Source organism: Amblyomma americanum, chromosome 8 (genome assembly GCF_052857255.1).
Source record: "Amblyomma americanum isolate KBUSLIRL-KWMA chromosome 8, ASM5285725v1, whole genome shotgun sequence".
Classification (NCBI taxonomy): Eukaryota; Metazoa; Arthropoda; class Arachnida; order Ixodida; family Ixodidae; genus Amblyomma; species Amblyomma americanum.
The window spans coordinates 64453999-64476937 of record NC_135504.1 but is presented as its reverse complement, the minus strand read 5'-3'; the positions used below and the strand labels follow the sequence as shown (position 1 = coordinate 64476937).

Below are 22939 nucleotides of genomic sequence, written 5' to 3'. Positions count from 1 at the left end.
CCCCTGAAAAGCAGAAGGAAGGGAGTAATATGGGAATGGGATATGGGATATAAGGGTGAGGTTATGGGAATTAGGAGGGAGTGGAGACAGCGGAATTTTTTTCGTATTTCTGATCCCTTTGATCTCCTTTCCAGGCGTCCGTAGAGGACGAGCACTCAAACTTCAACCGATAGTGCGGCCCTCGGCCTGCAAGCATACTTCCATGCCACGGGGAACGTCTGCCGGGGTCTCTTGCCATCCAAGACAGGGTAACCTGACAGGGGCTCGACCGAGGCAGTCTAATCTTCTCGAGTACCTTTCCCGCTTGATACTGATGGTGACCAAGAGAGGGGGCTGCATTCGCGTGACCGTCACTCCTCTGGCCTGTGGCCTCTCTCATGGCCCACCAGGGAGGCGCGGAGCTCTCTAGGCCTTCCATCGATTATTTTGTTCGACGTGCGCAGATCTAGGCGTTCAGTGAATGCGCGAAAGGGGATTCTTCTTAAAGTGCATGAATTTCATGACTGGCTGTCTCTAGCGGGTGTCTTACTTCCTTTTGAAAATCTTCCCTCCCCCTGTTCAAGAGCTTTGTGGGCTATGGCAGCTGTGATGCAGGGCCTCTACCAAAGCTTCTCCATCGACTGCTCGACGTTTAAACGTTGTTGACTGCAATGCCTACCACCAATAGCAATCGCGTTCGAGCAGAAAGCAGAATTGCAGACACAAATGCAAGAAGTGAGCAGAATGCAGCGTTGATTACCAAGTGGCGGTTTCATTATGTTTTTCACACTGTGCGCACACACAAAAAAACAGCCCGAACAATCAAAGTAGCTTTTGTTCGTAACTTAACATCTAGCTTCCAGTCAGACGCAAGAACCAAAATATGTGGTAGTAATCAATATAATAGTATTCATCAAAATGCCGTTTTACGGCATTTCCCTTACAAAAATGATATATAGACAGTCAGTAGACTTCTTGTCGACTCTATTGCCTGTCTATAGATATTTATTTTTGTCTATTTATAGTCTATAGACTGTCTATACACAAAATTCTACTAAAAGTGTATGGCCATAAATCCATGGATTGTCTATTGACTGTTTATAAGATTTGCATTGCCTATAGACTGTTCTCCAGAGATTGTCTATGGAGACTCTATAGACTTTATAGAAAGAAGTCTCTGGACACTGTATAGACTGTGTAAATAAATTTTTCTAAGGGCTTTGCTCAACACTTCTTTCAACGGCTATATTTAAAGCTTCTTACAAAATCTTTACGCCTTTCGAGAATGCCTATTAGTAAAATACTCAAGAAAATAAAGACAAAAAGTTAGGCCGCTACTAATCTAAGTTTAGTACGAGTGGTCAGCCCTTCCTGGTGCTCAAAATGGTAAACACTGTGATGGCGCCACTACCGCTGCCCTGCTGCTACAGTGAACTAGAATGAGCAGTGTAGCGGGCGGCTGTCCCCTCGTGTCCATAACGGCGTCGCCAATAGGTGTCCGCGTTCAAGAGTTTCACATCGCATCACCGCCAGAAACAGGCGGATCACCATGTTGATCAATCGTGCGCATTTTTTCTGCTAACACACTGTCGGATTACTGGATGCGCAAACTCAAAGGAAAAAAAATTGGTGGTTGTTTAGCTCTCGTCAAACCTGGAGTGACACGATAGCACTAGCTGGCCGGTTGGAACTTGCTCAGTTGAATTGCAAAGTCAGTCTTTCGCCGCTCCGTTTCACTGGGCCTTCCTTCTTCATCTTCGTCCCACTTGACACAGCGCATGCGCCCAGCTGTTGCAGCTTGGTTTCGCCGGCGCGCCGCGCTGCCAGCAGCAGCTGCTGCTCCGCACCACGTGGCTGGTCACGTGACCAACCAGGTGATGAACCACGTGATCAGCCAGCTGCTCCGCACCACGTAACAGCGTGGCGGCGCAGCCACGCTGAAGGCTCGAAATGCTACCGAAATGTAGCTATCGCTACAAAACTCGTATGACACGAGCTCCGCCTGAAGGGTATTAAATGAAAATTGGCTTTAAGGAAAGGAAATGACGCAGCAACTGTTTCACATATCTTGGTGGACACCCGAACCGCGCTGTAAGGGAAGAGATAGAAGGGCATGACGCGATAGCGTAAACAGGTAACTTTAGCGGTACGGGGTCCTCTGCATATCACCTCGCAGAAACGGACACTGTTCTTTATATGTATAATTTATTGTACTCACCTATTAGTTTGTATTTTGTTACTTCCTTTATTTACCACGACACACAGGGCCTCCATTTAACCAAGTTGAACAAACGTTCCTCAGTTGTCGAGTGGTAGTGCGCCCGGCTCACGGCCCAAGGGGTAGTGGCTCGAGTCCCGTCTCGACCACTTTTCAGTGCAATCGCTTTTCTTTCTTCAGAGAAAGTACGTAATGGTTGTGTAAATAACGCTACAAACCCGTTTACAAATGAAGAACTCTGTAGTGGCGTCATCACTGTTGTACTTTGCGATCGTATTGAAGTGTTTGAATTACCCTCCCAAGGTAATTTGGTTGTGACGTCAGTACTCTCTCGACCTATGTCGATTTTCTCGACACACCAACGCCAACCATACAACGTCGGGCTCTCCGCTGAACGGAACGCTGTAGCGTTAATATTTCGTCGTTTCGGGCACCAGGCACACGGCGCAGCGCCAGTTACGAATTCTGTTCGCTAGCGAACTTAGCCCCGCCTTAATAACACGTTCAAGAGTGGGCGACTGCAGCGCCGCTCCTGCAGTCCGCCGATTGGGCGGATTAGTGGGTGAGGGGTAGAAGTATTCGGTTGCGCAGGTAAGTTGGTCTTCACCGAAGGGTGAAAGACAGTGGTGATTGGGCATTTCGCTGAGCCGACAGATTTATACAAATGTATGTATGACATTCCTTTTGTCCTCTATGTCTTCGTATGGTAGTGCTGACCTACAATGATGGGAATGGGGCATGCAAACGGGACAATTACTAAGAAAGAGCACGCAAAGCTAGGTGATATAGGCTGAGACACCTAGCGCTCTAATTATCGGCAAGCACTTGTTCACAAGCACGCCGATGCACATGGAAGCACTTGCGTAACTACCGGACGCGAAACTCGGAGGTCGTTGGTTTGGATCCCAGCGGCGGCATGTGGATGTTTTCTTCTGCTTCCTAATAAATTGCTTTTGTAAAAAATAAATAATTACCCTATCAATCCACCATTGATGAACACAAATTATTAAAAAATCCGTTTTGTTTCCTTTTTTCGGTGACTGTTGGCTTCCGTCATGTATCTCGAACTTTGATATTTTCACCGCACTCATGACGCGCGCACTCTTTAGAACGCAATGCGTGTTGTTGAAAATTGGTTTTGAGTAAAGGAAATGACGCAGTAACTGTATCACATATCTCGGTGGACACCCGAACAGCACAGGGGCGCCTTTTTGCGTTTCGCCTCCATCGAAGCTCGGCCGCCACAGTTGGGTTCGAACCCGGGTACTCCGGCTCAGTAGACGAGCGCTTCAACCACTGAGCCAACGCGGCGCTTCAATGTGTGTTGTTCTAATCCACCTTTGATCATAGCCCGCCATGGTCAACCGATCATCTCATTACATTAACCGGTTCGTTTCATTCTTATTTCTTTCAGTGTTTCCAGTGTCTCTGCTCTACTCCAACATTGCCATTGGTCTAGCAGGCACCATTTACACAGCTTTGGTAACGTCGGTTTTGATCTATTTAACTTCTGAGGTTCAGTTATACAAGTGGCTAGAAATGCTTAAATGTCCGACCATTCTGCGGTGCACCCCATTTACTGAAATTTATTGGTCGTTAACTAATCCCAAAATAATTATCAACATTTCGGGAGCCGCGTGGCTTTCTTGTTAACACTGAAGCCATTGGCACTGGACAGGGACCAATGAATTCTTGCAACTACGTTTCCTGACCACGCGGTGTACCGTGAAACCGTGGACTCCGTACGTGCAGCCCAGTGTCTTACTGGCTTGAATCACCTTCTAATATGCACATCGGGGATAGAATGTTTCGAAAAGCGTGCTTGCACTTTCAAAAACTCTGGGTTTATATTTCATGCTCTTAAGACGATGCATTTGTTACGTGCGGAAAGCTTCCGGAAAGTTAGATTAAAAGCAGCAGCAGGACACTGTCCTGCAACAAAACTGTCTTAGCTGACACCTTGGAATGGTTTTAGGCTTGCTGTCTCGTGAATTAGTAACACTGGAAATCTACCCCGAGTCTTGAGCAAGCAGTTGTACTTCTACGGGCTTAGGAATAAACAGTAACGGCAAATCGCCAGAGGTGCCTTACTTCAACAACGAACAAGCCTAAGAATAACATCCAGTGCTTCGGCAACCTTTGTTGTATTGCTGTAGCTACAGCGCAGCGTCTTAAGGGGAGAAGTGGGGACCAGAGGTGATTTTTTGTTTTTTTTTATGTGGAGCAGTGAAATGTGGCAAGCTTATTGGGAAGTCCGCTTAATGCTTAAATACAAAATTTCATTGAAATGTATTGTTTTTTGACATCATAAGCTTTCATATGGCATCATTGCTGTACCAAACTTGCAAAAAGCCTGGCGTGACAACAAAACAAGGTAGGAGCCTGCAGTCATCATTAAATTATACCCAAAAGAACGGTTGATGCAATGACAATTTTCAAATATATTTATCACCGCAATTTTTCCTAATTCTGAAATCCAGGAACGTCACTGCATAAAACCTTTAACCATGAACAGAATGTAATAAACCGCCTGAACATCCGTGAGGTCATTGTCATGTTAAGCTTTCTGCTAGCAGGGAAGACCGGTAAAAAAACACTTTTGAGAAAGGTATAGGAAGGAAGAAAAACTACGACCTTCACGAAGATTTCAGCCAATTTGTTGCCGCCTACGCTCACAAAAACATTTCTTAAAGTCACTTCTGAGCTGTTTTCGCGGAACATTTTTCAGGATATAATCAAAAAGGCCTTGTAGGTGCCAAATATGCGGTTTTCTAAAATTCGTTTCTTTTTCGAGAATTTTGCGATTTGATCCCCGTGTTCCCACTGAACAGCACAAGGCCCAGGAGGGCTGCGGAATAATTTCGACCACCTCGGGAACCTTTAAAGTGCACTGACATCGCACAGCACACGGGCGCCTCTGCGTGGAGGCGAAATGCAAAGGCGCCCGTGTGCTGTGCGATGTCGGTGCACGTTAAAGATGCCCAGGTGGTCGAAATTATTCCGGAGCCCTCCACTACGGCACCTCATTCTTCTTTTCTTCTTTCATTCCCTACCTTATCCCTTCCCTTACGGCGCGGTTCAGGTGACCAACGATATATGAGACAGATACTGCGCCATTTCCTTTCCCCAAAAAACAATTATTATTATTATTCGGCGGCCGCGTTTCGATGGAGGCGAAACACAAAAGGCCTCTACTTTATAGCTTCCCTTAAGGCGCGGTTCACGTGTCCGCCGATGTGTGAGACAGATACTGCGCCATTTCCTTTCCCAAAAAACCAATTTACCAGGAAAGCTTGTAGTTTTGTTGAAAACTGTAAAGTTTCAATTCATGGCCCTATTTTTGCATCGCAGGGAGGCCTGCGAGGCGTCGTTTGGGCGGACTGCGTGCAGGCTGCTGTGATGCTTGCGTCTCCAATTGTAATCACTGGAAAAATCATCTACGACTCCGGCAGTGCCAGTCCGCCACTGAGGCCACTCAACAATTTCAACTTTACAGATTACATGCTCCGGTATGGCATACATTCTCAGTATTTGAGGATAATTTAGACACATTGGAATGCACTACAACATCAGGGCTACATTCGCACGATTGTTGCGCGCTATGGTATAGCTCTGTCATCCTCTCCCAGCTCTCTTTACTGCGCAGTGGCTAATAGCTGGGCAGTTGTATTCGCCTTACGCTTTCACCAACATTTTGTAGCAAAAGCTACATTGGCCAAGAACTCGCAGTTTCGCCATGCTCGCATTCCCACCGTGGTCGCATCGCACCACGTGACCGATCACGTAACCAAGCGTGTGACGAAGCACGTGACCAGCCACGGCGCCACCTCCTATGTAATAGCTTTTGCTACGTATATCCCGGCATAGCCGAGCTAAGCCACTACCAATTTTTAACGCGACAGCGTTAAGGAGCTCGTGTCGCAGAAAAGCCCTTGTCGGCGTCTTTGGCCGTGAGCGAAAAACGGCGCATCTCGGTGGACACCTGAACCGCGCCGTGAGGGAAGGGATTTTCCTTCTCTTACGGCGCGGTACGGGCGTCCAGCGCTAATTGTGAGACAGGCGTCATTTCCATTCCTTAAAGCCAATTTTCATTTCAATTTCCTTCCCTTAAGGCAAAACGCTAAGGCGCCCCTGTGCTGTGTGATGTCAGTGCACGTTAAAGATCCCCAGGTGGTCGAAATTATTCCGGAGACCTCCAATACGGCACCTCTTTCCTCCTTTATCCGTTCCCTTACGGCGCGGTTCAGGCGTCCAACGATATATGAGACAGATACTGCGCCATTTCCTTTCCCCTAAAACCAATTATGCTATTATTATTATTATTAGTATTATTATTATTATTATTATTATTATTAGTATTATTATTATTATTATTATTATTATTATTATTATTATTATTATTTTTATTATTATTATTATTATTATTATTATTATTATTATTATTATTATTCCCTTGCGGCCCGGTTCGGGTGTCCACCAAGATATGTTTTATGTTTGCTTTCCTTAAATTGTACTGGCGAGGGGTCGCACCGAAGGACGATGGCGTTCCGTGGATTCCTTGGCAATGCTTCAACACGCTGTCGCATCCTGCTCTTAAAGGCGTAGCTTAAGCGTCGTCCGAATTTTTTCCTCCCTCCCTCCAGACCGGCGGCGCCACAAAACATAAAGGAGGGAGCATATTAATCATGAATATACGTGAAAAGCTACAAACAGACATCATCATTATCATAATTATCAGCATAAGTCCTTTCTGATATCCTACAATTACCCCTCTCATTTGCAGCTGCGGCCACTTTGCCCAAGCAGCCTTTCTACACTCTGCGACAACTTTTTCTTGCAATGAAGGAGAAGCTATGGTGCCTAACCGCGCTCTCTTTTCTGACGCCGTGGAATATGTGTCCAGTACGTTGTCTGTTGAGGTGTCACACAAAACCTAGCGGCGTCCCCTGAAAACTTAGTCGGGTCGCTCTCCGCGGCTTCCCCAGCATCGCGAATATGCCGGTCGTGCGGGTGCGCGTTTACTATTTCCTCGGTGACAGCAACCTAAGAGGGGTGAAAGCTTTTCATTCTTGTCATGCACCCGACGTTGCAGCAATGCACAGTCCCCCTCAATTCCGCTTGAACACAACATGCTTGCCGTGGACTATAGTGTCACAAAACCTTGCGCAACGTGGAGCTCAGCCGTGAAAACCCTGAACAAAGCTCGTTTTCTGTTAGTTGTTTAAAATTACTGCCATCTTCCGCGCATTACGTTTCATGCAAAAGGTGACAGGTCCAATTTGTTTTTCTGTGGAGCGCATGGTGACCGCTTCGCGTGTCCGTTCAAGCGCACAGCAGCGACAAAAGCGCGCGGAACAGTTGCTTCAAAGGCACGCTTGCGACGAACACGGTAAATGATAACCGACAATGTCTTTGACCATCTATGCCGAAGCAGACAAAGTAGTGAGGCACACTGCTGAACAACAGAGGAGCACCTATGTTAACGTAAGCATCACTGATGTTTGAAGGAGATTGCGTAGCATGCGATTGCGTCCTCACGCGCTGTCACCTCCTGTTTCCAAAACTGAGTGTGCAGCCATAACATAGTCTCAAGTGCATTCTTCAACATGACTGCAGCAAAAAGAAAAAACTTTTAAATGACAACTAAAGTTAGTTTGACAAACTGCTGTACTGCTGTGAGAGGCACCGTTTCTTCCCCTCGGGTTGTACCATCCAGCGCTTGCGCTGACAGCGAAAGAACACCCGCTCACTTTTCTTTTTCGCGCGTATTAAGAACCGCGCAAACTACAGGGAAAGAACCAAGACATTAAGAAAGGAGAGAAGAAGGGAGATAAAAAAGGAAGGCAGAATGTAAGGCACGAAAAGGCAGCAAGGAATGATGGGAGTGCTATTTTGCTACGAGGTGATACGATGTGTACCCATAATGTGAACATGATCATTCAACTTGCCTGCTTTCAACCTCTGAGACCTCGTCTTCAGGTATGCCTTCTGCACAGCTCGCAGGAGGCCTGCCTAACTGAAGACGTTTGCTTCCGAGAATCTAAACTTTGTATGGGTCTGCAAGATGTTTTTTTGCCAACGCGACATTCTTTGTCGGCTGAGTTAACTCGGTTCTGTATAGCATTCCTCGGTAGCACTGCTCTAGCGCTTCAGTATATCAACGTTCACCTATTTTCCTCCCGTCTGCAGTGCCATGTGATCCTTAAGACCCCCTCTTAAACGCATCAACCTCTCATTTCCCTACCATGTATATTAACAGGGGCTCATCTTTCCATGTGTCAACTTGGGCTACACCCCGATCTGCGCTGAATTTAAAGAACAGCACCTCTAGGTGCATTAACTCGTATTCTTTACTCATTATTCACTTCAGCTGCGAGATATCCCCACCAAAAATTACTGCTCTGAGTAATGACTAATTCTGAAACACGTCATAAACGAGATAAACAAAATGATGATGCTCATAGCGCCTGCTCTTCCCTCCTCATTACTTCAACTTCAAGAACCAATTTGGATCTAGCGAGTGACGAGAACGTGTGGAGTAGCCTGGTGGGAGGGCTGCCTTTCTCTCTGGTGCGTACAGGATTTGACCAGATGGCGGTGCAGAGATTCATTGCGGCGAGAACGCTGCGACAGGCGAAATGGCACGTACCACTTTTATTATACATTAGTTCACAGATAGCAACTTTAAACGTAGCCTCTATGCAAAGCGATCCTTCAATATTGCTCCAGGATATCAGTGGGCGGTCCGGCCGGCTTCGCGCTCTTTCAAATCCTCGTGGGACTCGGATCTGTATCCTTGATCTACTGGTACAGGGACTGCGACCCACTGCTGGCCGGTGCCATAACGACCCAGGACGAGGTAAGAAACACTCGTGATTCCTGTGCGCAGTGTCAAGCGGAGAGAAGCAAGCACGATAAATTTTAAGTGAAAAACAGGAAACTAGGGACAACATACAAACTCAGGTACACAGAATGACTATGCGGGTGTCTCCAGTAATTAAACGAAATATTTCGGCTCGCCAGAACGAAATGATTATGAAAGATTAAGCGCAAACTAACAAGGTCGCAGGCGAAAGAACGGACAGTACGGGCAGGAAGTACTCAGAGCTTCTCCTGTCCGTCCATTTCGCCGTTTTGCCGTCACTTCCCTAATAAAAGTGGTCTGTAGACAGTCTATAGACTTCTATAGACTCTATTGCCTTCCTATAGATATTTCATTTTGCCTGTCTATAGACTGTCTATAGACAAAAGTACAGCAAAAGTGTATCAAAATAAATCTATAGATTTTCTACAGACTGTCAATAGGATTTGTATGTCTTTATACTATTCTCTAAGATTTGTCTAAAGCCAGTCTATAGACTATATAGACAAAAGTCTACGGACAGTCAATAGACTGTCTAAAGAAATTTTTGCAAGGGTTCGCGCTAACACGTCACACTCGCCAAAAATATTGCTTCGTTTGCGGTTGTACGCCACTTTATCTGCTAACTGCAGGATTTATTGCCACTGTAATTCCCGAAACGCTTCGCATTGCAGGATTATGATTACAACCATCCTGTGCGTCCGCGATGCCAGCACATAAGGTCATCACGCGGAATAGCGCCCTATTTCGACTACTCGGACACCGAACTATATCCCCCAGTTTGGCAACAGCCCGCATGGGCAGATAAACTTCAGTAAAATATGTTGCCTCGAAAGTTGGTTCTGCATGTTAACTTGTACCCGCCGCGGTGGCTCAGTGGTTAGCGCGTTCGGCTACTGATCCGGAGTTCCCGGGTTCGAACCCGACCGCGGCGGCTGCGTTTTTATGGAGGAAAAACGCTAAGGCGCCCGTGTGCTGTGCGATGTCAGTGCAGGTTAAAGATCCCCAGCTGGTCTATATTATTCCGGAGCCCTCCACTACGGAAGGAAGGAAGGCACCTCCTCTTCCTTTCTTCTTTCACTTCCTCCTTTGTCCCTTCCCTTACGGCGCGGTTCAGGTGTCCAACGATATATGATACAGATAATGCGCCATTTCCTTCCCCAAAAACCAATTATTATTATTATTATTATTATTATTAGTAGTAGTAGTAGTAGTAGTAGTAGTAGTAGTATTAAGTTAACTTGTGAAAGAAGGCGCTACATTGACACACAAAAATACAGGACAAGCCCAGGTGCCAACTTCCAACTGTTTATTACACCATAGAAGCACATATATTTATAGCATCCAGTTATGCCCACATTTGCAACTTCATGCTTAGCACTTGCCGAAACTTATCACACCGCCTTATAATTGGCGTCTGTGCTTGGAAGCTGCAACGTGGGGCCTGTGTTTGTCTTCCTGCCCTTTTGTGTGTGTTAATGTAGTGCCTTATTTCATAAGTTAACATGGGCAGATCAAATTTCAAAGTTTCGCATAGCTTCTTGAACGAGGCAGTGACGATTACGCTATCGTAATAACAAGGAGCATTGCAATAACGCTTCGCATTTTCCTTTTGATTGCATCAAGCCAGAAGCGTTGATTCATCTTTCAGCTGGTCGACGGGCGCCTTTGTTCTAAGTAAACTTTTTGTCAACTGCGCGCGACCGTCAATAAAACCTCGTGCGACTTCGAACAATACGCAAAGCGTGTAGCCTGCGCTCATCACCGCCTATAACATCCCTCGATAAAGATTGGCAGTTCAACATTCAGGGTGTAGAACGACAGGTCACAGAAGTGTTAGTGGTAACATCTGGTGATATCTGGCAACATCTGGTAACATCTGGTAGCAGAAGTGCAACTTTGGGAAAAAGTGCCGGTGTGGCATTACAGATATGATAAAGAGATAACGTCTTCACAAATCTTGTGTCGCAGAAATGTTGCACTGTAACAGCTTCTTACTACTTGCCTAACCTGTACTTCCATGTGTGCAGAAAGTCTTGTTCATAGATTCTTTATCAGCAATTTTTTTTGTGTTCGACAGATTGTTCCATACTTTATACGAGAGCGCCTCTCTGATGTGACACTTCTTCGAGGCTTACTGCTTGCAGGACTGCTTGGTGCTTCCACAAGGTAACGTGTAAACAATTCATTTGTTTGGATGCCATTGCGACACTAAATTTAGTCTATTAGCAATCGTTCAAAAACGTCTTGACTCATTTGGATTGTAAAGCATTCATTGCGTCGACAGCAGGTTCCAGGAGACACATACTAGATGGCCGCTAGCCCATTGCTGGCGGCTACCTCACTAGCCCACTCGATTGCCCGTACTTGAATGTTAGGGTCCGAGCTGACCAGCACGGCCTCCCACCGCTCGGGAGAAGGGAGCTGTATCAACTCCGTTGGAAGCGGATCATTTGCGCAGTTCCAGAGAATGTGGCCGTATGTGGTCCTTTCACCTCATTTATGGCAGTTAGGGTCGTACTGGCCAGGGTACATGAGGGCAATCACTGCCGGATTCAGAATGGAGCATGCTTGCAGTCGGCCCCAGGTGACTTCCTGCGCTTTTATTAACGATTTGTGGGGAGGAGGATATGCGCGCCTCTCCAGCCTAAAGTGATGGGTGATGTCATGAAATGAGATCAACCCGACCCTCGTGAAATTCGGGTCGGATGGCGCACTCACTGCCCGGTGTACGAAACATGAAAAACGATGAGGTGCAAGTATTGCTCAACTTAGGACTTCTCACATATTGTTTTCCGTTCACCTAACTTCTCGCAGAAAACGCTCTTATAGATACTCAAGAAATAATTAAATTCCTGAAATAATGGTATTTTTAAACAAGCACTAAAGAATGAGATTCCTTTATTTATCTAATCCATTAAACAAGTATATTCATAAAGATAGCTGTTTAAGCAAGCTGATAGCTAAGCGGAAGGCTACGCGAGCACAAAAAAAACCTAGAAGAACATAAAGAAAACCCTGCTGAACACTGAGTTATGCAGCTTTTAGCAGGAATAAAAAAAATTAACAGGGATGATCATGAAAGATAGATAAACAAAAAACTTTAAAGGCGATTAAATGAGTGCTTACTCGCTATCACTATCAAAGAGAGATACGGCTTTTCTTAATGGCGTGAATAATAGTTAGAAGGTGTCGCAAAAAGTGGCTCTCTTGATGAAAGGATTGTAAAAAGTTATGTTAATTGTCTTGCAGTGTGAGAAAACCAGTACGAGCTCTGAATAAAAGTCACTTTTAAGTTAGCGCGTCTGTAGTCCTTACCGTTTGGTCCTTGTGTTACCGGCGAGACATTTTTCGCCATAAACGCATGTACAACCTGATTCACGTATGGGTAACATAGTATAGATAGCCGAAGAACTCCATGAAGGTAAATATATTAGCCGAAATTATCAGGATCATAATGGAAACGTCAGTGGTAAGAAATATTTTGACATCCTGACAATAAAAAAGGAAGTAAATTTCTCGCATGCAAAGCAAAAGGGGAAAGCGGCAGTTAGGATCATGTAACTGCAATATCTTTTGCAGGACGGCGGGCAGACTATGATAAAAAGGTTTGCAACCCTGTAAACGTAGTGCCTTATGACCTCCAGCATCCGGAATCTTGGGAGAACACGAACATCATCTTAATTCAAAATAAATGAGCAGTCAAGAAGTTTAAAAGCTGCAGGCCGATCACATTATTGCATCCTGTTAATAAGCAATTTGTGAGGTTATCGGAAATTGATTTAGAGCAACTCTGGACACCCGCCGCGATGGCTCAGTGTTTAGGGCGCTCGACTACTGATCCGGAGCTCCCTGGTTCGAACCCGACCGCGGCGGCTGCGTTTTTATGGAGGAAAAACGCTAAGGCGCCCGTGTGCTGTGCAATGTCAGTGCACGTTAAAGATCCCCAGGTGGTCGAAATTATTCCGGAGCTCTCCACTACGGCACCTATCACTTCCTTTCTTCTTTCCCTCCTTTATCCCTTCCCTTACGGTGCGGTTCAGGTGTCCAACGATATATGAGACAGATACTGCGCCAATTCCTTTCCCCAAAAAACCAATTATTATTATTATTAACTCTGGACGTCCGTGAAGAAAAGGACCACCAGTTTGGTTTTCGGAAAGGCATCTCGACAGTAGACCATGTTCACACTCTAAATTAGGTGCTAGATAAATGAACAGAACCTAAAAGACCTCTGTATATGGCTTTTATAGATTTCGAGATGACATTTAACTCACTCGAACCTATGGACTCATGCAGCTAGCTATTCCTTAACCAGAGTGTAGAGAAAGCCTATATAACGGTTCTGGAAGACATCCACAGGGAACGCACAGCGACAATAGTCCTTCAGGGGGAAAGTGATAAAATATCGATCAGCAACGGTGTCAACGATCTCCCCGGCCATGTCCAGCCTTTGTTTACAGGAGGTATCCAGACATATTGATTGGGAAGAATTTGTCGTAAAAGTTAATGGAGTGTACCTTATAATGCAATTCCTTGGTAACATTGCATTACTAAGTAACACAGTGCATGAACTGCGAAGCATGGTCGAGGGTAAAGACAGGTACAGAAGTAAGGCTGATCTATGAATTATTACGCAGACAACTGAAGTAATCTTCAACGGCCAGCGAAGGAATCAAGAATTCACAATAGGAGCAAAGCGTTAGAAGTGGAAAGAGAATACATCTACTTAGGGCAGGTAGTGTCGGCAGAAAAGTAAAATAGGAGACTATGAATGGAGTGGATTGCACTTTGCCATAACTTTCAGATAATAAGTGGCAGTTTAACTGTATCGATCAAAAGGAAATGAATAGCAGCAGTATTTTACTGTTATTACTTACGGGGTCGAGGTAAGGAAAATGATAAAGAGACAGCACGATAACTTGAGTGGGTAAGAGAACCAACGCGGGTTAATTACATCCTAGTCGAAAGCAATAAGAAGGAATAGACATAGCCCGGGCATGTAATGAGAAGGCGAGACATCCGATGGTCACTGAGGGCAAAGGAGTGGATTCTGAAAGGAGGCAAGCACTGCAGGGAGCGGCGTAAGGTCAGGTGGGCGGATGACATTAGGAAGTTTGCAGGGAGTTGTTACTGGCGAAGCGTTGCTTGTTGGGCGATAATGATAACTAATCAATAACGCGTCTGGGATTTGTAGACCGCGTTTTAAGCTTGAGCGGTCTAGTGTGACAATGCATGGGGATTAAGTTCGCTGGCGTTTGGATTAAATGCTTTGCCACTTCGAATAATTTCTGTGGCACGCGAATTAAATTGAATGGCACTCAGGTTAAATATTCTGGCGTTTGGATTAAATTGGGTGGGAAATACTGTTGTGTTAGTTGGCAATTTTACGGTGATATGCAGTGAATGCTCTCCCATAATTTTCTATCGAAGAGATGAACGAATGGCATTTTCCCTCTCCGCGCCGTCCCTCACCTCGGCAACTACAATTAAGAAGCCGCCTCCGCAGTTTCCGCAACACGGTGTTCTCTCAGCAGCCTACAGCCTAGAGATACATCAGTGGGCAGTCACTAGACTTTTGCGTCTACTGAACGGCCCGATTGTTAGGGCGCTCTCCGGCATCCCTAGCTTCCCTCTAAACATCTGCTACTTGTGGCAACACGGTGTCCATCTACAAGTCAGCCACTCTGTCATAAAGCGCCAAATTTCCTGCAGGCGCACTAACTTTGTTGCCGCATTACTACATGAAAAGCGACCATTACTCCCTGAAAGACTCAATCCGATCCAGAAGGACATCAGCTGCGCCTATCCTCAGAACTCACAAACGTTGTTCGTGAAGAGTAAGTTCTTTGGTTTACGGTGATTCACGAAAATAGAGAGGCCTTTGTTCCCCAGCTGGCGTAACGCGCCTGGATCGAATATTGATAGCAATTCAATTGTATTGTGAGCGTACAACGTTTTCTTACGCGCTTATAAACTTTATGAAAGAAACTTCAGTTTTAGATGCACCAACTAGCTCAGTTATTCACCCTCGATCCTATGAAAGAAATATTTTTAAAATGCCGTCAAAGCTGCCTTTTATCGGTAGCTTCTTCCGGGATGTTTTCCAGACAAGAAAAGGACACAAGCATTACAGATCGCCCAAAAATAACATTAAAAATTGGCAGTGGCTTAGCTCGGCTATGCCAGGATATACGTAGTGAGAGGTGCGTTTCCATGGCTGAGCGTGTTGTGGCCACACTGCAGAGACGGAGACTGTCTGGTGATCTGTGTAGTAGCATGCAGCGGTCTCAATTTTGTCGATACAGTATTTCGATTTGGCAGAGCCTCTTTAGTATACGAGCTCTGCAGTAGTTCCCAATTGTGTAGTCTGGACGTCAGGGTCCCAAGCTAAATTAGTCAAACCTTTCTTTCATACACTAAGAGAGTCCTAGCTGTTTCCTGTTAAAATCACCCAAAGTCGCACACAAGTGTGAAACTGTGAGGTAGGCTGGTATACACGTGGCAACCACATCAATCGTCTGCTTGACAGATGTTCCCGGTGCCACGTAGACTCCTTGGATGATAATGCCGCTCTCCAGAAGCCGAACACAGCAGGCTTCACCATTATTCACCGGGATCGAAGGGAGATGTCTGACAGCGGTGATACCTTGTTTCACGTACACACAGACTGCAGCGTTCTTATTTGGTTCAAGCCAACTGCCAGGCGACAACCTCAGCATCGGAAGATTTTATCTTCTCTTGTCTATACCGCCGTTTAGCAGCGGCTGGACTCTCCCTCTCTGCATGCATGTCAAACGTTGCGATACAGACGCGCACTAAATCTCCCCCTTTTATACGCAATCATGCGCATGCGACGCGGGGTTCGGGTGATACAGCGGCGTGCGGCGAGGCGGCGCAGCGGTGGGGTCTGTCTGGTTACCATGGTATCTGCGCATGAGCACAACTGCTCATCTGCGTGACGACACGCTCGGCTTTGACAGTGGAGCGGGCGTACGGCCACGACGAAGCGCACGGCGCACTTTTCTCCTCTTCGGTTGCCATGGTAACGGCGCATGCGCACAACAGGTCTCTCCCATGTACCGCGAAATGCTCGACTGGTAGCCCAGTGTAGCTCTCGCTACAAAACTCAACAAATTTTTCTTACCCCTGCTTCACGTCTCTCTCTCTCTCTCTCTACGCTTTGTTCTCCTACTTGTTAAATTCGAATATCCCTCTTTGCCTTCCCGTATTCTGCAGCACGGTGTCCTCCGTGGTCAACTCTCACGCAGCCATTTTCTACATCGACGTGGTAGCACCGTTTGTGAAGATGACAGAGCGCAGGGCAGTCGCCGTGATGCGCCTCCTGGGTACTGTACACGCTTATTACGCATTTCAGAATTACCCTATGCAGCGAACTCGCAAACCCTTGCACGGAACAACTTATGTTATTATGTTTTCATATGTAGTTGTCTAGCAAACCCTGGCACAAAATAATCGGGCTCTCGAACCATGGAAGGCAAGAAGCAAAAACCAGGTTCTAAATTTCGCAAAGGGGTGATGTACAGGACAACAGCATAATAGAAAAGCACCAAAATTAGTTTCACGAACAACGAGTACGCAACTTCTTAGAAGGCCGTTGGAACAGAAGGCAAAGAACAAACTTTAATTGCTGCTTGTGTTCTTAAATATCAATTCTTCCTTCCGGTTTGTCTGGATCCAATTTAGAAGAAAAAAGGTTATCTGTGCCAATTCTAGGCCGCTTCTTCTTAACACTCTACAATTATTTGGCATGTAATTGTTGACAGATCATACAAAATTCAACCAAGGATTTTTTTATTGATGCTTTCATGTAGAAAACCGTGTTGCATTACAAGGCTGTGGCATCTGATATTTCAGAAGCACAACTGTCCGCCTATTTAGGAAAAATTCGAAATGAAAAGCGGAACACTTCGAAAGAATAGTTAGCCCTCCCGAACGTGATTTGTAAGCTAACCTCATGACTGCTTAAAGCAAACCGTTAATGCCTAGTTCTAAGGCACTGAAAATCTCATTCGCGATTTTCAATAACAATCTTGTTTTCTGATGTCAATAATAGAATTTTTTCTCGTTTCAGCCTTTGCAAGCGGCACCGTAATGACGGTGTTTGCTATCGCCGTTCCTTACATGGGCTCTGCCGCTAAGGTGTGTTTCACATCTCACCCCTCAGATATTTCTGCATTGCGCCGTGCCTACATTGTTAACAACTCTGTAAAATCGCTCTATTTAATTCGCAGCTTTTCGTGAACCTGTACACGTCCGCATCAGGCCCGTTCGCTGGTCTTGTCATCATTGCCATCTCGTCGCCATGGGTGAACTCCAGAGTAGGCTTCCCTTTATTACTCTGCTCGTTACTGTTGACACTGACTTCACCGAAGGCTTATGCGACATGCATCTGTGAAGTTTAGAGCACTGCAGTTTACAGTGGGCACCGAATGCGGTGTTCCACTGCGCACAACAGTTATGATGTAAATGATGCAACAATATTTATCCGGAAAATGTTGCCGTCAAATGAGCCCTCTATTGACACTACACCACCTTATTCGATACCCTGGTGTAGTGGTGTAACAATGTACGGTATACGTGTTTAGCATTCTCAATCTGCATATAGGATATGACAAGCGCCCCAGTGAAAGGCTTTGGATTACTTCCAACTACCTGGGGTTTTTTAACGTACACTGACATCTCATGCATTCATCTCGATGTGTCGTGTCAAAAGTCTCTTCTTTCTCTCTATTTCTTTTATATTCCTATCTCTTCTTCTGGGTCCTTCTGCATCCTTTAACCCGGTAGAAAAAATGAACCCTTTGGACCATTACCTGGCTGCAGTGTTTGTCAACCTCTCCTACTCCTTCCCTGCTACAACCAGCACGTACCCAACGAAATGGGCTACCTAAATTCAAACTGTGACGTAATAATATTGCTAATTGGTTTTGGGGGAAAAGAAATGGCGCAGTATCTGTCTCATATATCGTTGGACACCTGAACCGCGCCGTAAGGGAAGGGATAAAGGAGGGTGTGAAAGAAGAAAGAGGTGCCGTAGTGGAGGGCTCCGGAATAATTTCGTAGCTGTTACACAATCTTGTCTTACGAGCGATCATTATTCAGAGACGCTGCTCGCTTCATTTAGCAACCTTCCGTAAATATTCGGGTTTCAACAAATACAGTAGCTGACAAGAGTGTTCGGACAGATCACTCATCGTTTACCGTATTGCATTACAGGGCGCTGCGTGGTCATGCCTGTTGGTGTGCGCACTCCAGCTGTGGCATGGAGTGGGCAGAGGACTGTCCGGCGTTGGCCGGTCTCCGGTCATAACGGGGACGTTAGATCGGTGTCAGCAACATATCAACGGTACAGAGGGTGTCTTCGGCCTAAACGCAACACTAAGCCAGTCACAGGAACACAGGTTGGTACTGTCTGTGGCTCGTCCAGACCAGCAGCGTGCGGAGACCTTTCACTTCTAGACACAGGCTCTAGCTGACATGCGGAACTAGGATAGTATGGATTAGTTCCTCATTTTCTCCGTAACTCGTATGATCGAAAACGCAGGTGTCAAGCCCAGGAGAAGTCATGCACATGTGTTAATTACACGTCCGTACTAAGTTGCTTCCTGTTCATGGGGCAGCAATAAGTGATTTGAAAAGCAATTTTTTTCCAGATTTACAATCCTAGATTCACCAGTACGACTAAAGAAAGAAGCTCGTTTATGAAAGTGTTAGTGAATGAGAGGCTTTCCACCGGTACATTTTTACTTTCCTGTCCAATTTCCTGCTGTCACGTCTCTTTTATCGGCTTTTGTTCTCAAATGCGCAGTGTGCGGTAGATTTTAGAAACAATTGAACATCTTATATTAGAAATGGTTTATTGGGGTTTAATGTCCCGAACCGACTCAGGCTATGAGGGACGCCATAGTGAAGGTGTCCGGAAATTTCGACCTCATCGGGTTCTTTAACGTGCACTGACATCGCACGGAATACATGGGCCTCTAGAATTTCGCCTCCATCGAAATTTGACCGCCGCGGTCGGAATCGAACCCGCGTCTTCCGGGTCAGCAGCCGAGCGCCATAACCACTGAGCCACCGGGGCGCCTCTCTGATACTAGAATGTGGCGGTATTCATCCGGATGTCGACGCAGACAACGTAACTCTCCCTGAGGCCTTCTGAATTAGAGATAACAGTGGTCATGTGAACGAATCTGCGGTGAAAGTTAGCAAAGAGCAATTGGAACATTGTTTGCTCAAAAGCAGAGACGTGACATAAGGTTATAAGGGCAAGATTTAAAAATTAATGTGGATTAGCCTAGCTAATCCAGGATATACAAAGTGAAAGCGAGATTGAGGTCTCCACTGACCCACGGAGCCGGTTGTGCGCCTTTCCTTTCGTGGAAATGAACGGTCTTTGCAAAGTTGTCAGCGCCAATAAACTCTATGAACGCCGTCAGCTCACTTGTTTTGTTTGGTTTTTGAGGAAAGGAAATGGCACGGTAGCCGTCTCACATATCTCGGTGGAATCCCGAACCGCGCCGTAAAAGAAGACATAAAGGAGGGAGAGAAAGAAGAAAGAGAAAACTGAAAATTGAAAGTTGGATATTGAGGAAAGGCGCGGCGCTAATAATAATAATAGGTTTTTGGGGAAAGGAAATGGCGCAGTATCTGTCTCATATATCTTTGGACACCCGAACCGCGCCGTAAGGGAAGGGATAAAGGAGGGAGTGAAAGAAGAAAGGAAGAATAGGTGCCGTAGTGGAGGGCTCCGGAATAATTTCGACCACCTGGGGATCTTTAACGTGCACTGACATCGCACAGCACACGGGCGCCTTCGCGTTTTTCCTCCATAAAAACGCAGCCGCCGCGGTCGGGTTCGAACCCGGGAACTCCGGATCAGTAGTCGAGCGCCCTAACCACTGAGCCACCGCGGCAGGGCCGCGGCGCTGCGCAACGGCGGAACACCTGAGCCTCTGTGCTACTAGTGGCGCATGCGCAGTAGTGACTAGGGAGCGAGAGAGAGAGAGAAAGATGACGCGTATCGCGCGAGAGTGGCCACCTGCGCCGCGCGTGACGTCACGCGCAGCAGCGGCGAAAGATAAGGCGACGGAGTCGGCGGCGGCCACCTGCGCCGTGAGTGACGTCACTCGTGCTCCGACATACGCCGGCTCTCGCGAAGCGCGGTGTTGACTAGCGTAGTGAAGCTTTTCGCTTCAAAATTGGATTTAAGGAAAATGGCGAATTTCTGCACCAATTTATTACACTGATAACACCGTTACCGGAATATAAAGAAAAAAACTTAGCGCGCTGGCAACTGCCAACAGCCCGTTCCAACGAGTATGCCCCTATCCTTTATCCATCCACACATCCATCGACGGCGATCACTTGGTGTGTTTACTTACATCGGCAGCTGTATGGATGTGGACAGCAGTAAACCCAAAACGCTATTCGTTCTTAATTAGCGTTAAGCTTGTTCCTGCAGAAATTATGAAACATATTGTTTCCAATAGAAAATGTACCACATACCACTACTTGAACGCACATGCCGCACCTCAACATTCGATTAAGGCAACCCCAAAGACGGTTTAGCAGGAGGCCATATCTACCTTCGTTTCCTTCTATCTTAAGCTGCACGTGAAAATACTGCCTTAGGTATTCACATTTCTTCAGCAGTCGAGTAAAGATATCATTCAAATGGCGTTCTTCTGCTCTGCATGAAGTCGCAAGTTATGTGCCTTGCCTTGACCGAATTCGACTAGGTCTTAATGCTAAATTCGTCATTATACGAACATTTATTGCAAAGCCCACAAAGAAGAGCCCTAATATACCTCGGTAACTTTAAACCACAGCGCCCCAAGTGTAAGGATCCAAAAGGGAACCTTGCACATATGATGTACGGATGACCCAAGCTTAAGCCTAGGCCAGAATGGCATATTAGCAACAAACAGTGGGAGACTGCGGTAACCAGCTCGGAACCTGAAGTTCAGAGGCTGGAAGTGGATTGGGCACTGGAGGTCGCCTGCAGGCACGAAGCCGCGTCAATAGCCTGAAGCCTGGACCCAACACCGCATCCACAGCGGTGACAACGCAACCTTTATGGCTCACTAAAGTTTTCAGCGAAAAAAAAATGGAAAGAAAAGGTGCCTACAGCGATTAAAATTAAAACATGTCTCTACTACGGCCCCTGGCACAGCCTGCGCCATGGCGTATGAACGTAAAAATCAGTATTTTTCTTTGCAGCCCATACGTGCTTCCCCTGTACCGGCTGTCGTACCTCTGGATCGGCTTCTTTGGATTCCTACTCACGATTGCTCTGGCAACACCCTTGAGTATAGCCACAGGCGAGTGTCCGTAGGGGAGTTATCTTCTGTGATCAACGCCGTTGCAAACTTTGTCGTAAATAAACAAGACGAGTTGAAAACGAAGCTGTGGCGCGAATAAACTAATGAACACTTTTTTTAGGCCTGGCACAAATACTCTTCGTAGCGATAGCCAGGCAAGCAGGAGGCAAGAATGTTTATATTTGTGACTATATTTTATTACACTGATAAGTTTTACCTCAAAGCAGAGGGAGAGCACTTGTTCTAAGCTCCGCGATTTCATCCCTGACGCCGAAATAGTAGTGGTATTGGTGATAATGTTGTTTGCATGCCTGCTAATAACTTAATATACATTTACTATGATGTTATTGCTATTACACAGCGCAGTGCTTATCGGGCTATGTCGTAAAGAAATGCTAATGACTACATCAATCCTCCACCACGTGGTCAGCTAATCTATTCTTCAAAACTGACGGTATATTTCTCCTTTTACCTCATTTTACTAGGAATACAAGTTGCCTCGTGAAATAACAAGTGTTGTGCTTTGCTTCTGTTCTCGTTTGTTTTCGAGGACTGCCACAGATTCAAGCAATAGACTTCTCCTGCCATAAATGACGTTTACCAAGGCTCTAAGACCCGAAGGACATGCGATTGTCGGAGTATAAAAGCAAGCTGATTCGTACAGCGCCCACACACTTCTCAAGAGCATGCGAGAAATGCACTGCACAGCGCTTAGACGCCATTTTTCATAGTACTCGTGACAAGAGACTACTATACGGGTACATTTCTATTAATCTTGGTTTATATATCACGCAAAAGACGTTCAGTAAATTCGACAAGGCAAAGTCCGTCAATAAGCGCCCGAGTGGACCTTTCAGGCTCTGCAGACAGCTGTGTGCAGCATTTGCGGACAATTTGTAAATCTAGCACTACTAGCCTTTGCTCTAACTTCCAGCCTATAGCCAGTGGCATTGGTAATTCTCAATAACCCTCTTCCCTGCTTAATTTTATGCTTATGAACCTGACATGGCGGATTTCAGCACAATGCGCAGTTTTTTTTTACTTCATAGCAACCCCTTTTTTCCAAACCTGAGGGCTCTCAATGGTGCTTTTTTTAAAGCCGTGGACCTTGCCTAATTCTTTTTTTTTCCTCAGGTGGCGCTCAAAAGGCTCGAACCAACCACCGCCTCACAAGTCCATTATTTCTGAAAGTATGGCGCCACTTCAGATCTCTTCAGCAGGTAATTCAGCTGATATCTCTGATTCAACAAAATTATCTAATAAATTTGTTGAAATTCTGAAAACTCTGCAAGAGATCTATGTATTTTTATGCGTGTTGCGACCCCACGCGCAATTTGATGATGGTTTAGTTATGAATGTGATCACGTGACCAAGTACGCTCTGGCATTCCGGGTACTCTGCTGCTGAGCGCGGAGATAAAGGAACCTCGCTTTAATAATCAGCACTGTAAAAAGGCTTCCTCGTTTGCAGTAGCAAAGTTCAAATTTACTTCTACTCACTTTGATTACATATTTTCACGGCATGTATTTGTATACG

At 45.9% G+C, this 22939-nt stretch overlaps 1 protein-coding gene across 1 annotated transcript in view; it reads left to right on the top strand.

Annotated features, from left to right (window-relative positions):
• LOC144102447 (sodium-coupled monocarboxylate transporter 2-like) overlaps positions 1-21568 on the top strand; it is a gene marked incomplete at its 5' end in the record, with an annotated part of 36093 nt that extends 14525 nt beyond the window's left edge. Inside the window, 10 exons of the mRNA XM_077635716.1 lie at positions 3612-3679; positions 5549-5706; positions 8698-8838; positions 8927-9056; positions 11140-11228; positions 16299-16408; positions 17155-17222; positions 17315-17401; positions 18300-18484; positions 21303-21568. Coding sequence (XP_077491842.1) covers positions 3612-3679; positions 5549-5706; positions 8698-8838; positions 8927-9056; positions 11140-11228; positions 16299-16408; positions 17155-17222; positions 17315-17401; positions 18300-18484; positions 21303-21417 — 1151 coding nt within the window. The remainder of the gene's footprint in view (positions 1-3611; positions 3680-5548; positions 5707-8697; positions 8839-8926; positions 9057-11139; positions 11229-16298; positions 16409-17154; positions 17223-17314; positions 17402-18299; positions 18485-21302) is intronic.
• Positions 21569-22939: the final 1371 nt, after the last annotated feature.